This window comes from Acinonyx jubatus, chromosome E2 (genome assembly GCF_027475565.1).
Source record: "Acinonyx jubatus isolate Ajub_Pintada_27869175 chromosome E2, VMU_Ajub_asm_v1.0, whole genome shotgun sequence".
Lineage (NCBI taxonomy): Eukaryota > Metazoa > Chordata > Mammalia > Carnivora > Felidae > Acinonyx > Acinonyx jubatus.
The window spans coordinates 50,686,631-50,701,929 of record NC_069396.1 but is presented as its reverse complement, the minus strand read 5'-3'; the positions used below and the strand labels follow the sequence as shown (position 1 = coordinate 50,701,929).

Here is a 15,299-nt window from a genome sequence, read left to right as displayed (position 1 = left end):
AAGTGTGGTAGATTTTATTTTCCAAAGATGGTCACAACAATGTCCACATCCCACATCCTCTTCTAGAGCCTTGTCTCTCTGGCATTTAGAGGTGGATTCTGGGGCATGCCTGGGTGGCTCAGTCAGTTGAGCGCCCAACTTTGGCTCAGGTCATGATCTCGCGGTTCAGGGGTTCGAGCCCCGCGTCAGGCTCTGTGCTGACAGCCCAGGGCCTGGGGCCCGCTCCGGATTCTGTGTCTCCCTCTCTCTCTCTCTCTCTTTGCCTCTCCCCTGCTTGTCTCTGTCTCTCTCTCAAAAATAAATGCACGTTTAAAAAATTAAAATATATTTCTCCTTAAGTTTGTTCAGAGGATTTGGTGAGATTATACACCTAAAGTGCCTGGCCAAGAACATGGGCCAGAGTAAGAGCTCATTAACTATTAGTCATGATTTACCGTGACTGGTGGACAGCTGGATGTTGAGAGCCTCTTGCTGACAAGCCCAGTTGGTACTGGGTAGTCTCTCTCGAGCCATTAGGAACCTTCTTCTTGTTCTCTCATCTCCCACCAGTGGGCGCTCTGGTGACGTTAAGACCACAGCTCATTGCCCCGTGGGTGCAGATCCGACTGTTCTCGGGTCTGAGGGCTTGGGTGTCTTTATTTGAAGGGCACAGGACTCTCCACGCTTTCGTTAAAAACAAGAAATCGAGCAGAACCACAGGCTTTTATTCCCCTTGTGTTGGTGGGAGAAACGTGCAACGATCTTCTTCTGATTGAGAGAGGGAGGAGGCAAACCCTGCGCGCAGTTACTCCTTTTAATAATAGAAAGATGATGTTATCACCATGGCAACAAATGATCAAAGACGACGACCAATCGGAATCACAGTCTTCTCCGGGAGGTTATTTTTCTCAAGAGAGAGCGACAATTTCTAGGCGACTCTCACAAGACTCTCTTGTTCACACGATCCTTCCAAGGACAGTCTTAAAGGAACAGACCAGGAACGCAAGCCTGGGGACGGCACCAGAAGAGATGGGTGTTCCTGGGAATGGTCACAGTTCGTCACCTTAGGGGGCAGATTTTTTTCGATGGGCTTGGTTATGCAAAAGGGTGTGTGTACCTGCAGGGATGAGAGAACCTCCTCACCTCTTCGTTTACATTAAAAAAAAAAATGATCTTTTTATTAAAAAGACCTTTTAATCCGGGCCCCTGGGTGGCTCGGTCGGTTAAGCGCCACACTTCAGCTCGGGTCATGATCTCAAGGTTCTGCGGGTTCGAGCCCCGCATGGGACTCTGTGCTGACGGCTCAGAGCCTGGAGCCTGTGTCGGATTCCGTGTCCCGCCCCCCTCTCTCTGCCCCTCCTCCACCCACACTCTGTCTCTCTCAAAAATAAAGAAACATGAAAAATGTCTTTCCAATTTTATTAATTTATATTCAAGACAAAGAGAGAGGGCAGGGGAGGGGGAGAGAGAGAGAATCCCAAGCCGGAGTTCACACTGACAGCACGGAGCCCCACATGGGCCCTGAACTCATGAACCTCGAGATCATGACCTGAACCAAAGTCAAGAGTTGGTTGCTTAACCGACTGAGCCACCCAGGTGCCCCTGGCTGCTGCCATTTTGAAGCACTTAGTCTTGGGAGGGTTTGTCACAGAGCAAGGGACACGTGACACACCTTTCGGGATCACGATTGGTGAGATCATATATATTAACCGTCTGATACGCTGAAAAATAGGAATTACCTTTATTATCACTTTCTACCTGCTGTGTCCCACCTCCACAGCCAATCCCTCCCAGATTCATATGTTGAAACCCTAACTCCCAACATCATGGTATTTGGAGGTGGGGCCTTTGGGAGGTAATTTGCTTTCAATGAGGTCATGCGGGCAGGGACCCCAGGATGGGATTGGTGTCCTTATAAGAAGAGAAAGAGATCCCAGGGCTTTCTCTCTTCCTCTCTCTCTCTCTCTCTCTGCCATACGAGCACACGACAAGAAGGCAGCCGTCTGCAAGCCAAGAAGCAGGGCTTCACCAGGAATCAAATCAGCTAGCACTTTGATCTTGGACTTCCCGGCCTCCAGAAAATAAATAAAAGCTCCCCCAGCCTGTGGCATTTTATTAATGAAGCTTGAACAGACTAATACACCGAGTCCCCTTTTCTGCCCAGAGGCTCAGCAGCCCTTGGGGTAACATGCCTCTCTCGTCCACCACCATCCTTTACCTGCCCCGGAACAAGGCCGTGCCCCAGATCAGCCTGAGCGGGCAGGGTCGAGAAAACGTTCTGTTTTCCTAGAATCCCTCCTTGGTTGTGGCAGGTGTAACAACCACCCTTCCTCTCGCTCCTTTTCCAGCCGGGCTCGGCCCAGAACAGAGATCCTCACATAGAAGCTGAGGGCGATGTAACAGAAGCCACCCTAGGTATTTCCAACCGAAGGAATTGAATGCCGGGGATTTATGACAACAGCGTCGGAGAGGCCAGCAGAGCAAGAACGAGACAAGGATAGTGGGGAGACCAAGAAGGAGGCGTGAGTTCCAGAGGCCAGGAGCCGCTGGAACAATTTTGCTCTAACGGTGGCACCGTGTCCCCTTTACGGATGCTCCAGTTCAGTCCTCGCACCTGTGAGGTTGCAGGTCTTCCTGTTTTAGGGGCATCTCCCAATTTTGAAATTAAAAAAAAAAATTAGAGGGACGCCTGGGTGGCTCAGTCGGTTAAGCGCCCGATTTTGGCTCAGGCCACGATCTCACGGCTCATGAGTTCGAGCCCTGCGTCGGGCTCTGTGCTGATGGCTCAGAGCCTGGCGCCTGCTTCGGATTCTGGGTCTCCCTCTCTCTCTCTGCCCCTCCCCTGCGCAGACTCTGTCTCTCTCTTTCTGTCTCTCAAAAATAAGTAAACATTAAAAAAAAAAGAACATGCTGATGAAAATGTTCTAAAATTGATTGTGATGGTTGCACAAGTTGGTAAATATACCCCAAACCATTGAGTAAGTAGATGTTCAAAGGGTGGGTTTTATGGTATATGAGTCCTATCTCAATAAAGCTCGACAACGAAACTGCAATTGCTTTAAGGTAAGTTTGCGTTTCCTGACGTAAACTGACGAGAGGGGACATAGCACGCGGGTGCTTTGTGTAACTCCAGAAGCTTCTCTGTCATTTGTGCTCAAGGCGAATTAATTATTATTATTTTAAGTTTATTTATTTTGAGAGAGAGAGAGAGAGAGAGCACGCATGAGCAGGGGAGGGGCAGAGAGAGTGGGAGAGAGAGAATCCCAAACAGGTTCCACTATCATCACAGAGCCTGACTTGGGACTCGATCCCACCAACCATGAGATCATGACTTGAGCCAAAATCAAGAGTCAGACGCCTAACCTGAGTGAGCCCCCCAGGCACCCCTGTTATTCCACTGTGTGTGGAGCCCAACGTGGGGCTTGAACTCTCAACGCGGAGATCAGGACCCCGGCCAAGATCAAGAGTTGGACATTTAATCTACTGAGCCACGCAGGCGCCCCAAGACGAGTCAGTTATAACTGGATTAGTGATGATATCATCGGGGTTAAATTTTACAAGCTTGAGGAATGAGTTCTAGCTCCTGTCAAAACCACTCAGTAATTAAACACACCTCCCTGTAGCAAACATGTGAGCCAAGTTTTGTGGTCTCCTCGGCCTCAAGGTCAAAGATGAAATGCCAGCTGGGATGAACAGAGATGCTTATGGGTAAAGACGCCTCTTATTGGCTGGCCGTTGGCTAAGAAGCCAGCCGGGAGACACTATTTAGTCACGAAAATGAAATCATCTGTACAGATCCAGCTTTCAATCATTCATGCCTTTAAGAATGTTTAAAATTCTCCCTAATGTTTATTTATTTTTGAGAGACAGAGTGCAAGTTGGGGAGGGGCAGAGAGAGAGGGAGACACAGAATCGGAAGCAGGCGCCAGGCTCTGAGCCATCAGCACAGAGCCCGACGCGGGGCTCGAACTCACGAGCCGTGAGACCATCACCTGAGCTGAAGTCAGGCACTTAACCGACAGAGCCACCCAGGCGCCCCTGTTTCGGTGTTAAAGATCAGAAGTGCAAGATGGACCTTCACAAGCTAAGATCAAGATGTCGGCAGGGCTTTAGCGGAGAATCTGTTCTCTCTCTCCTTGTCTTTTCCAGTTTCTAGAAGCCACATGCTTTCCTTGGCCCGTGGCCCCTTTCTGCGATCCCCAAAGCTGCAGGACAGGCCTTTCCCATGCGGCCGCTCTTCAGGTTCTCCCTTCCTGTCCCACCTCCACTGTTAAGGGCCCTTACACTGGCCACACTTGGGTGACCCAGGGTAACTTCCGTATTTTTAGGGAACTTGAGTTAACAGCTTGCATTCATAGGTTCCGAGGAATAGGAATCGGACATCTGCGGGGTCTCTTGTTCTGCCCAGCATAGACCAGGATTATTCTTTTGCATGCGTGTGGACCCTAAGCATCATCCCTGGCCTCTACCCACTAGATGACGGTAACCCTGCCCTTGAACCCAGCTGTGACACCCAGGAAATTCTCATTGCCACATGTCTCTCAGCGTCAGCGCCCAGTTGAGACTCGAGGTTCCAGGCCCCGGGGACCCAGAGGTGAGCGACACAGGCCAGTTCTTGCTCTCATGGGTTTTATGTTTCCCCAGTCGAACCAACACATGTATCACACATCACTGGGAGACGCCGTGTCCCCAGTCACTCCATGCCAGTCTCCCGTTTGTACCTTTGGAACGTGCCACCTATGGGTTGCACGTCATTACAGCCAAGGCCGGATGGAACCTGGGCTCTGGTGACGGGGCTGGGCAGGAGAGCCACACAGGAAGCCATCAGCACAGAGGGGGACATTGGGACCTTCCCTGAGCCATGGAACTCCATGCTGCCTCATGAGTGACAGGTGTCAGCCTCTGACTTTTGTCCTTAGTGCCTCTGCTCTCTCTCTGATGGCTTCCTGTCTGCCTCCCTGGGGTCTCCTCTTCCATGGTCTGTGCCCCTCTCGCGGCTGCCCTGCCCGAGGCCAGGCCCTGACGCTGCTAATCCCATGGTTTTCTCTCTCCTCCCTCCCCTCCCCACCTGCACCTTTGCCCTCAGCCCGCTGCGTTCATTTCCTGGGGCTGCTGTGACGAATCACCCCACACCGAGCAGCTTAAAACAACATGTATGAATTCTCTTACCGTTCTGGGGCACAGAAGTCTGACGCGGGTCACAGGGGGCTTATTTGAGCTGTTGGCCTGGCCGTGTTCCTTCTGGAGGCCCCAGGGGAGAACGCACCTCCCGACCTCTTCCAGCCTCCAGAGGCGCGCCTGCCTTCCCGGGCCGGTGGTCCCTCCACCTGCAGGGAAGCATCTTCCTCTCCTGTCCCACCTCTGCTTCTCTCCTTACCCCCCACCTTGCACCCCTCTTCCCTTGTATTAGTTTTCTAGCACCGCTGTAACCGAGCGTCCCAAACAGGGTGGCCTGAGACAACAGAAGGGTATTGTCTCATGGTTCTGGAGGCTAGAGGTTCAAAACTGAGCCCTTCCTTGCCTCTTCCAGCTTCTGGCGGTGGCCTTGGCGGTCCCTGGCGCGTGGCTCCCGTTGTGTTGCAAGTGGACCCACCCACCCCAGATAATCCAGAAGATTCTCCCCGTCTCCGCAACTTTTACCGATCTTATCTTTTTATTTAAAAATTTTTAATGTTAATTTTTGTGAGAGAGAGAGAGAGACAGAGTGCGGGCAGGGGAGGGGCAGAGAGAGAGGGAGACACAATCTGAAGCAGGCTGTCCAGACTCTCGGCTGTCAGCACAGAGTCTGACGTGGAGCTCGAACTCACAATCAGTGAGAGCATGACCTGAACCAAAGTCGGATGCTTAACCCACTGAGCCACCCAGGCGCCTCCTATCTTATCTTATCTTATCTTATCTTATCCCATCTTATCTCATTTCATCCTGAGATCAAGACCTGAGCTGAGATCAAGAGTTGGACGCTTAACCCACTGAGCCACCCAGGCGCCCCCACAACCTTAATTTAAACATAGCCACACATTCCTTTTTTGCCATGGAGAGTAACATTCATGGATCCCAGGGATTAGGATGTAGCTATTTCTCGGGGGTCAGGATTCTGCGAACCATACAGCCCTCTCTCTGAGCTCTAGGCTTGGGTGGCCAAAGGCCTCCTGGATGCCCCCTCCCTGGATGCTCAATGCATTATTTTTAGTATAAGTATATCCCAAGTGTTGCATGGGACATACTTATACTTTATACCAAAAAAAAATTTTGTTTTTCAAAATTCAAATTTAACTAGTCATCCTGTGTTTTTTCTGGCAACGCAACTACGAAGTTAAAATTGTTATGGGGCACCTGGGTGGCTCAGTCGGTCAAGCGGCCAACTCCCCGATTGCAGCTCGGGTCACGATCTCGCGGCGGTGAGATCGAGCCCCCGGTCGGGTTCCGCGCTGAGCGTGGCGCCTGCTTGGGATTCTCTCTCCCTCCCTCCCTGCCACTGCTTCTGTGTGCATGCTCTCTCTCTCTCAAAAAAAATTTGTTAGAAATAAAACTTCCCGTCTTGTCACGTCCCCTGCCATTCGCCATCCCTTCCCACCAGATGGAGCCCTGGTCACATTGATTATCACCTTAGCATGTCTCCTTCGGAGAGGCGACCTCTAGCATGGCCTCCTGGTATTCGCACGATCCTGGGGTCTATGCCCCTGTGAGTGTAGGCTGGACCTGGTGACAGGCTTCTAACAAATAAATGGCGAAAGGGACAGGATGCCCCTTCAGGGATTAGGTTACAAAAAGACTGACTTCTGTCCTGGCCACACTCTCTGTCTTGCGGGGCCTGGCTGCCATATTGGGAGCTGCTGGATGGACAGGCCCAGGGGCGGGGACTTATGTCTGTCCCCAACAGCCTGCGAGCCCCTGACGCCTGCCCACGGCCAGGTGAGTGAGCTTGGAAGCAGTCTTCCGCCTCGAGATGACAGCAGCCTTCAAAAAAAAAAAATTTTTTTTTAATGTTTATTTATTTTTGGAAGAGGGGCGGGTAGGGGCACAGAGCGAGGGAGACACAGAATCGGAAGCAGGCTCCAGGCTCCGAGCCGTCAGCCCAGAGCCCGACGCGGGCCTCGAACCCACGGACGGCGAGATCACGACCCGAGCCGAAGTCGGACGCTTCACCAGCCCAGCCACCGGGCACCCCAGCCAAGTCCTCAGCTCCGTCCCTCCTACATGAACGCCCTTGACATTGGACACATCAGGATGAGTGGGAGAAACACTGTTCCGTAGAAACTTCGCTTCTGACGGAAGGAACGATCAGAGGAAGGGTGGCTATTTTGGGGTCCAGAAACAACAAATCTAGAAGAGCCTTGAGCTCTTATTTCAACGTGCTCGTGGAAGGGAAGTGATCCTTTCCTGATGTGACGGAGAAGACCCACGACGACTTAGTCTTTAAAAAAATAGAGGCCGGTTAACCTCGTCGTCACCATGGCAACAAACAGCCAAGGGAGACAGCCAACCAGAAACGTAGGCTGCCTTGGGGGGCCGTTTTTCTTCGGCTATTGCAACAATTTCTAAGAGACTCTCCCAGGCTCTTGTTCAAATTCTTTCCAAGGACAGGCTTAAGTGAACAAGGGAACCGGCGAGGTTGGTAACGGCGGCTACTGGCTGCACAGGAAAACCAGATAGATGCTTGGGGAATGGTTTCAATCTGTCACCTTCTTGAAGCCGATTCTCCCCCCCCCACCCCCCCACCGGAAGCTGATTCTGTAGATGGATTTTATGATGCAAAATAGTATCTCTCCCACCGCCACTGCGGGAGAGAAAGAATATCTCCATCTCTCTCTCTCTTTCTCTCTCAATGTTTAAAAATTATTCTTGCAGTGGGCATGAGGTCACGTCCGCCACCGATAGTGTTGATTGGCTGATCTAACAGCCACTAACAACTCCTCTCCCATTTACCACCTCATACCAAAGTGGTGAAGAAAAGCCAGCTCTCCTGTTTCCTAGACTCCTTTGTAGGGGCAGGTAGGCAGTGACCCAGTTCTGGCCAATGAGTGTGCTGGCCGCTTTTGGGAAATAGGTTTGTGACTGGATAAAAGAGGAGAAGCAGGATAGGAGAGGGCTGTCACCACCCCACCTATCCATTTTTTTCCCTGTTGTGGGAGAAGGTGATGTCCGGAGCTCAGCAGCCATGTTGTGACCGTGAGGCAATAAACTGGAAGGCAAAGAGCAACAATTGGAGGAATAGAACAATTCTGGGTTCTCAATAGCATACTTGACCTGCTAACTAAACCCAGAAGCCTCTTTCCTCCAAAGCTGTAATTAAGAAACTAAGAAATATCTTTACATCTTTATGCCTGCTATCAGTTTGGTTTTCTCTGATTTGTAACCAAACATCCCTAGCTGACCCGTGCTCACACTCGAGCAGGGCTCCCAAACTCAAATATCCATAGAGAGACCAGGCAGCTGATGTGAGGGAGAGAAGTGGGCCGAACAGGGACTCTAGGCGCCTCTAGATTTTGTTCAAGTAGAAGACAGAACTTCTTTGGGGGTGCCTGGGTGGCTCAGTCGGTTAAGCGTCTGACTTTAGCTCAGGTCACGATCTCCCTGTTTGTGAGTTTGAGCCCTACTTTGGCCTCTGCACTGTCAGCACAGAGCCCACTTTGGATCCTCGGTCTTCCTCTCTCGCTGTTCCTCCCCACTTGTGCGCATTCTCTCTCTCTCTCTCTCTAAAAAATAAACATTGAAAGAAAGAAAGAAGGAAAGAAGGAGAGAAAGAAAGAAGGGAAGAAGGAAAGAAAGAAGGAAAGAAGGAGAGAAAGAAAGAAAGAAGGAGAGAAAGAAAGAAAGAAAGAAAAGAAAGAAAGAAAGAAAGAAAGAAAGAAAGAAAGAAAGAACGAGCTTTTTTGACCTTAATCAGCCTCACCCTGGTCAGGGGGTAGTCAAGCGACTCAGTACTGGCCAAAGGTATATAAAAGGAGGTCTGCTGAGGAATTCTGGGAGAAGGTGTTCCCACCCTTAACGAAGAGAAATGTCCTGCTTTCTGCGGTCCCCTGCTTCCTGTCTTTGAACACGGTGTGTGATGTGATGTCTGGAGCTGCTGCAGCTATCTTGTGACTCTCCTCTTGTGAGGAGAGGCCAGGAGAATCACAGACTCTGAAACTGACATTGTTGGGCTGCTAATTCAAACCCCAGCAACTTCCACTGCTTGACTTTCTTGCCTGTGTGTGAGCCACTATATGCTGAAGATTCTGTGACTTGTCCCAGAAAATCTCTTTAATGGTGCACTGGGCTTCCTTTTTTGCCCTGTAATATTCTCTGCTGTAATTTCACTGCCTGTCTCACTGTTCCCTAGATCTAGACAGGGCAGAAACTGCAGATTCCTGCACAGGCAGAAGGTGCTTTCCAGAAAAGAAGGAATTTGCCCGTGAGGCCATTACAGACCTTTTACCACTTACCCCCAAGCCAAATCCTAATGCAGGAGCCCACACTGGGATGGAGAATTGGAGAAAATCAGCTAGCCCGTTGCTTTCGCGGGAAATTCTGAGGGAGCCACGTGTCCCCCGCTGCATGTGTGGCTTTCACTTTCATGAGTTAGGCAGAAGATGAACCAGGAATGGTAAGGATCTCCGTGCTGCTTTCAGACTCTGCCCACACACTCTCGGATGCTCTTCCCTTCCAGAGGTGGAGCTTACGTCTACTCCCCGTGAGTGAGGTCTGGACACAAAGGCTCACTTTCAACAAACGGAAATAGGCAGGAATGGCTGCGTGTGGCTTCTGAGGCATTGTATGAGAAGGCATCGAGGCCTCCGTGCTCTCCCTCTGCCAACGCGCGTTCTGGGGGAAGCCGACTGCCACGTCAGTCCCACAGGGAGGCCTACGTGAGGAGAGGCACTGGCTGTCCAGCCAACAGCCACGGGGAGTGAGCCATCTGGGAAGCACGCCCTCCGGCCCCGGACAAGCCTTCGGATGACAGCGGCCCCACGCCGACATCCTGATTGCACATTCAGGACAGACCTCGAGCCAGAAGCACCCAGAGGCAGCTCCCAGATTCCTGACCCTCAGAAAATGTGAGATAGGAACCCACATTGTTGCTTTACGCTGCTAGGCTTGGGGACAATTTCCAACCCGGCAATAGGTGACCCGTACAGACTCTTCGTGGTTCCCCGTCCTGGTTCCAGGGAATACACTCTGTTAATTTCTTGGGAGCAGTATCACTTAGGGGGATAGAGTATCTGTTATCCTCCTTGTTTTATGATTTTCCCTTCATCCCTAATCACGTCCAAAGATTCCATACCTGTGCTTCATGAACGCTGTAGCAACAGAACTCGGAATCGGAGTCGGTGGTGGCTGAAGAAGCCATAAAGCCCACCGAGGAACCTTGGCATTGATAGGACGGATCCGAGACACGTGTCTCCCTGCATGGCCTTCAGCCACGGTGAATACAGTGGGGTCCCAGACCCCAAAAGAGGGGGCCGGGGAGGAGATGAGGAGGTGCCCCGTCCCCACTGCAAGTCCTGGGACCACAGCTGGAGAAAGAGAGAGAAGGAGGATGGAGTTTGAAACAGAATTGGATGGGGGTGCCTGGGAGGCTCAGTCAGTTGAGCGGCCGACTTCGGCTCAGGTCACGATCTCGCGGTTCGGGAGTTCGAGCCCCTCCTGGGGCTCTGTGCTGACGGCTCGGAGCCTGGAGCCTGCTTCAGATTCTGTGTCTCCCTCTCTCTCTGCCCTCCCCCGCTTGCACACACACACACATACACACACACACACACACACACACACTCTCTCCCTCTCTCGAAAATTAAATGAATGTCAAAAAATTTTTTTTTCATTTTAAAAAATAAACAGGATTGGAGGGACTTTTCTCCCACCAAATGTGATTGGGCTGGGCCCAAGAAGTCATTGAGGGATGGGAAAAGAAGATTGTAGGTGGTCCATACAGGTGCGGACACAAAATGAAAAGGTTTCGTGTCTCCCCACTCTGCACCCACTCAATTTCAGAGCTCTCAGTTACATCAGTGTGTCCAGCCTGGAGCTGGGGAAGCCCATTTCCAACCCGCTTCCTCGGCCGGTCCCTTCTCTCCTTCGTCCAGAGAGGACAGCTGGAGGCAGAAATGACACAAAAATACTTAAAACCCATATGGCCAGCACCCAGCCATCAGAGGGTCGCTGGCTAGAATCCCCGCTAGAGCACAGACCAAGGACCAGGGGGCCAAGTGGGTTATCAGCCTTGAACGTGGGGCCCTCTTATCTCCAAATTACAAACGCGTCCCTGCTCTGGGCCTGAGAAGCCTGGGTGTGGACAAGGCTTGTACTGGGTGAGGCGACCCGGGGCGGGGAGTGGTGGGTGTGGGGGGGGAACAGGCTGCAGATTGGTGACAGGGCAGTCCCAGGGTGGTGGCCCAACCTCAGACACTCCCCTCCCCCTTCGTCCAGAGCACATTGAAACCAGACCAGAAGGCTCCATTCGCTTTCCTGAGGGGCCCCAGGGGACAGGGGCTCCAGGAGAGGAGCCCAGGGATGCTCCACCCTCTTGCCCCGCCCCCAGGCGGCTGCAGAGGCCACTCAGACCAGGGCCATCGCCCCCAGGGAGGACGGGCTTCCTCCCCAGCCCCAGGGCATCCTGACTGCTGCCAGGTGATCTCAGTTACTGTCCCATGGAGGTCCCTGCAGCCCTGAGGGAGACTCCTTCCCGTGCAACTGAAGCATTCTGGTGTCCCGAGGTGGGGGTAGGACAGTGCAGTCCGGCCGTGGGGACACCCCCAGGCCCCTGTGCCTTCCTTGAGACGTGGAGGGAGGGCCCTCCTGGCACGATGGGCCCGTCACCACCTGGGGACGGGAACTCTGGCCCAGGCACACACGCAGCCCCAGGACGAGGGGAAGAGAAACAGCAGCCAGCCCAGAACGAGGGTCCACCTCCTCCCCCCCGAACACCGCCGGGCACCGAAGCAGCTACGCGGGGACAGCAGGTGCTGACCGGACAGCGCGGAGCCGAGAGCCTGGGGGATCAGGGCTGGGCTGCAGCTCCCTCCTGGGGACATTCCCTCCTCTCAACACAAGACCCTGGGCGGCTCCTGCACTGGCTGGACTGGCCCTGCCCCCTCAGGCGCCGCCTCAGGGTCCTTCCCGTGTTTAATTCACTCAGAGAGAGAAACGGGGACCCTTCATCCTCTTAAGCCGGGGCTGCAAGGCCAGCGCCTAGGGGTCGGTCAGCCCACGGGACCCGAGGAAGGGGACAGCTGTAGGGACAACGGGGATGGGGGGTGAGGGGACCCCAGGCCTGTTGGAAGTGCGCTGCCCTCACTGCCACGGACAGAAGCCAGAAATCGGGATTTTATGTGATCTACCCAGAGGTGAAAATTTTGGCCAATAATTGAGATGTCTGGGAATCCCCTGGGAGGCCTGAGTGGAAGATTCAGCCTGGGACATTGGCAGGTGGCCGGCCTTGGCCTTGAGGAGCTGGGTCCCTTGTCTCAGCTGTGGCTGAGGGGGGCAGGGCTGCTGCTCTTTCCCTTTCTTCCTCCTCCTCCTCCCCTGCCCCCACCCTTCCCACCTCTCCTCTCTCCTCTTCTCCCACGGGACCTCTCCCCTCCCCTAGGGGCTGCCCCCTCTGCCCCTCACATTCCTCTTTCTGGAATCATCTCCTCCCCCAAGCAGGGAGGACCAGCCTTCAGGCCTCGGCTACACGTGGGGAGAGTGGGTGTCAACCCACTGCCCAGCTGGGTGGCGGGGGCTCCATCCCAGATCCCAGGCCCCCGTGAGACTGGCTGGAGTGGGGGGACAGTGGCCCACAGACGCTGGCCAGAAGCAGGTCTCCGGAACCCTGGGGGCCTCACGGGGAGCCAGAAGGAACTCTCTGGCGTGGCTGGCCTCCCCACTGCCCCATGTCCCCCCACGTTCACCTCCCCCCCATGCTAACCGGGTGCCACCCGGGTGGCCCGAGACACCGGCCCGTCACCTGGGGCTGCTGCCTTCCGGAGGGGCCGAATCTCTCTCCTTCTTCCCTGGGGATCGTCCCACCACCTGCAAAGGAGGGACAGAGAGGGACCCGGGAGGCCGGCGGCGGGTGGCTCAGCAGAGCGCGGGTCCCAGGGTGAACCCGGGAGGCCGCCTCTGTCGCACGCAGGGCGTCGGGGGAGGGCGTTGCCGGGATGCGGGTGTGAGGCGGCGCGTCTCCGGGTTCCCCTAGCGGCACTGGGGGGGGGGGGTCAGTCTCTGGCCGCCACGACCCTTCTCACTACCGGCCGACTTGGAGACGGGGGTGGGGGAGGGTGAGCAGCTGACCCCTGGCCTCGCCGGCCTCCGCAAGGGCCCGGCGCCCCTTCTTTCACGGTTCACCGCCTTCCCCTCGGGAGCGACGCCAGCCCCACCCCACCCCACCCCCACCCTGCCGCGGCCTCCGCCTCCGCCTCCCCTGCCCCCACCCCGGCTCCTGCCCGAGCCCGACGGGGCGGCGCCCGCTTGGCCCGCGGCCTCCTGGACACCCCGGCCTCGGGCCCCGACTCCCCGCTCCCCGCGGCCTCCGGCGCCGCCTCCGAGCCCGCGCCCGGCTCGCCTCCCGCGCGCCCGCACCTCCCTCCTTCCCAGGCGCCTTCCTTGGCGTCGCTCGTCAGCCCCGCCGGGTCCCCGCGCCCGTGGAGGGGGGCTCGGGCTCGGCCAGGCTGGAAATGCGCTCCCGGCGGCTCCCGCGGCCCGCGGCCTTCCGCAGGACCACGGCGTCCACCCGGCGACCCGCCTCGTCCACCTTCTCGCGGGCTCCCCGAGTGTCCCGGCGCCGGACGGGCAAGACCGCGAGGAGGGCCTCTGTCTGGCCTCGCTTGTCGCTCCAGCCCAGTGACTCCATCACCCAAGCGACTTTCAGCATCTCCCCTCCCCGCCACGGGCCCACGGGGCCCACGGGTCCGCACAGGCCGCGATGGCCACAAACTCGGGACTGTCCACCCTCTCGTCTCCTGGCTCCCCGTTTCGCTGTGACTGGCTTTCGGGAGCGTCGCTGTCCCTGGGCTCCTGCTGCCACGTGTCTCTCACCGCCAGCAGGGCCACTAAAGCCGGGCCGCGCCCCCCTGGGCGCCGGGCTTCTCCCCTGTGGAGGCTGAGGGCCTCGCCCCGGGGCTCTGCCTCCGCCCGCTCCTGCTTGGCTTTGTCCGTCCGGTCACCAGGGCCAAGAACTCGCGGGGACCGCTCCTCCGCCCGCGTTGCTCTGCAGGGTCCACTCCTTCTTCCTGAGCTCCTTGGCGGCCTCCTGGAGCGGGCGTGGAGTGCTCAGGTCGTCCTGGGCTAGCTCCCGGATCACCATCCCCAGAGAGTCGTCGGACTCCCGCCTGGCTCTCTCTCCTGGCCCTGCTGGGCCCACCTACCTGTTGCCTCTGGCTGTGTTTCTGTGAGCGCGGCGGCCCTTCCCTGGGGGGAGCCGGCCTTCCTGGGAGCGGGCCCTGAGCCCTGGGCCTGGGTCTCCGAAGCCAAGCAGGAGAGGGGGATGTGTCCCCGGGGCCTGCAGCGCCTGCGGCCTGCCTCCGAGGGCCTCTCATCCAGCAGCAGGCCTTTCATCTGCCTCAGGACCCTTGTGTCCTCCGCGCGGTCGTGACACAGAACCCTCCGGACGCCGCCCTTGCCCGGGATCTGTCTGGGCAAGGAGGCGTGATTTATGGCCTCCGCAAATTCCACCGGGCGGCTTCGGCCTTCTGGTCCCTCGCGGCCCTAGTGTTGCACAGCCTGCACGTGCCGGAGGGGGGGGGGGGGGGCAGGAAGGCCGGCTGCAAGACGGCTTCGACGGCCGTCTCCTCCAGGCCCTCCGGGATGCCGGTGACCAGTAGGGCCCCGTGCATGTCCGCGCGCAGCCCCCTGCCCCAGTGGCGCAAAAGCCTCGCGCCCATGGTGCCTCCTGCCCACGGGCACAGATCGCCGGGCGGGGGGAAGCCCGCAGCGGACTCGGGCTGGGGCGCCCTGTGCAAATCCGGCCCTGGAACAGCGCTGCAGGCCTTGGGGTTCAGGTTCTAGCAAGAACTGTGGCAAGGCTGAGAGCTGGGGGTCTCGGGGCTCCCTCTGCCTCTAGCCGGCTGATGTGGCGGCCTTTCTGACACCCCCTCTCCTGGGCTGTTGGAGGATGGGGGGGGAGCTTACTCGTCTTTGCTGGTTTGACCAGGCTCCCTGCAGGCTTGGCTGTGAGACCAGCCTGGGTGAGGTGTCTGGGAGCAGCACCCTCCCCCCACCCCCTCCCCCCAACTGCTGGCCCCTCCTGGGTTGGATCCCTGGTCTCCCGCTCCAGCCAAGTGTGAAACAGGCACCGCCTTCTTCTTCATTCTGGCAGTTTCTCTCTGCCAAGCCTGGTGCTGGCATCCGTCTCTCCGAGGTGG

At 56.2% G+C, this 15,299-nt stretch overlaps 1 protein-coding gene across 1 annotated transcript; it reads right to left on the bottom strand.

Moving 5' to 3' along the window:
• Nucleotides 1-7,703: 7,703 nt before the first annotated feature.
• Nucleotides 7,704-14,930, bottom strand: PNMA8B (PNMA family member 8B). The gene is given in 9 exon segments (XM_053210099.1): nt 7,704-8,161; nt 9,405-9,663; nt 10,244-10,475; nt 12,905-13,318; nt 13,566-13,822; nt 13,825-14,096; nt 14,099-14,127; nt 14,240-14,612; nt 14,615-14,930. Coding segments are annotated over 6 exon segments (1,323 nt in total). The 5' UTR covers nt 14,820-14,930; the 3' UTR covers nt 7,704-8,161; nt 9,405-9,663; nt 10,244-10,475; nt 12,905-13,131.
• Nucleotides 14,931-15,299: the final 369 nt, after the last annotated feature.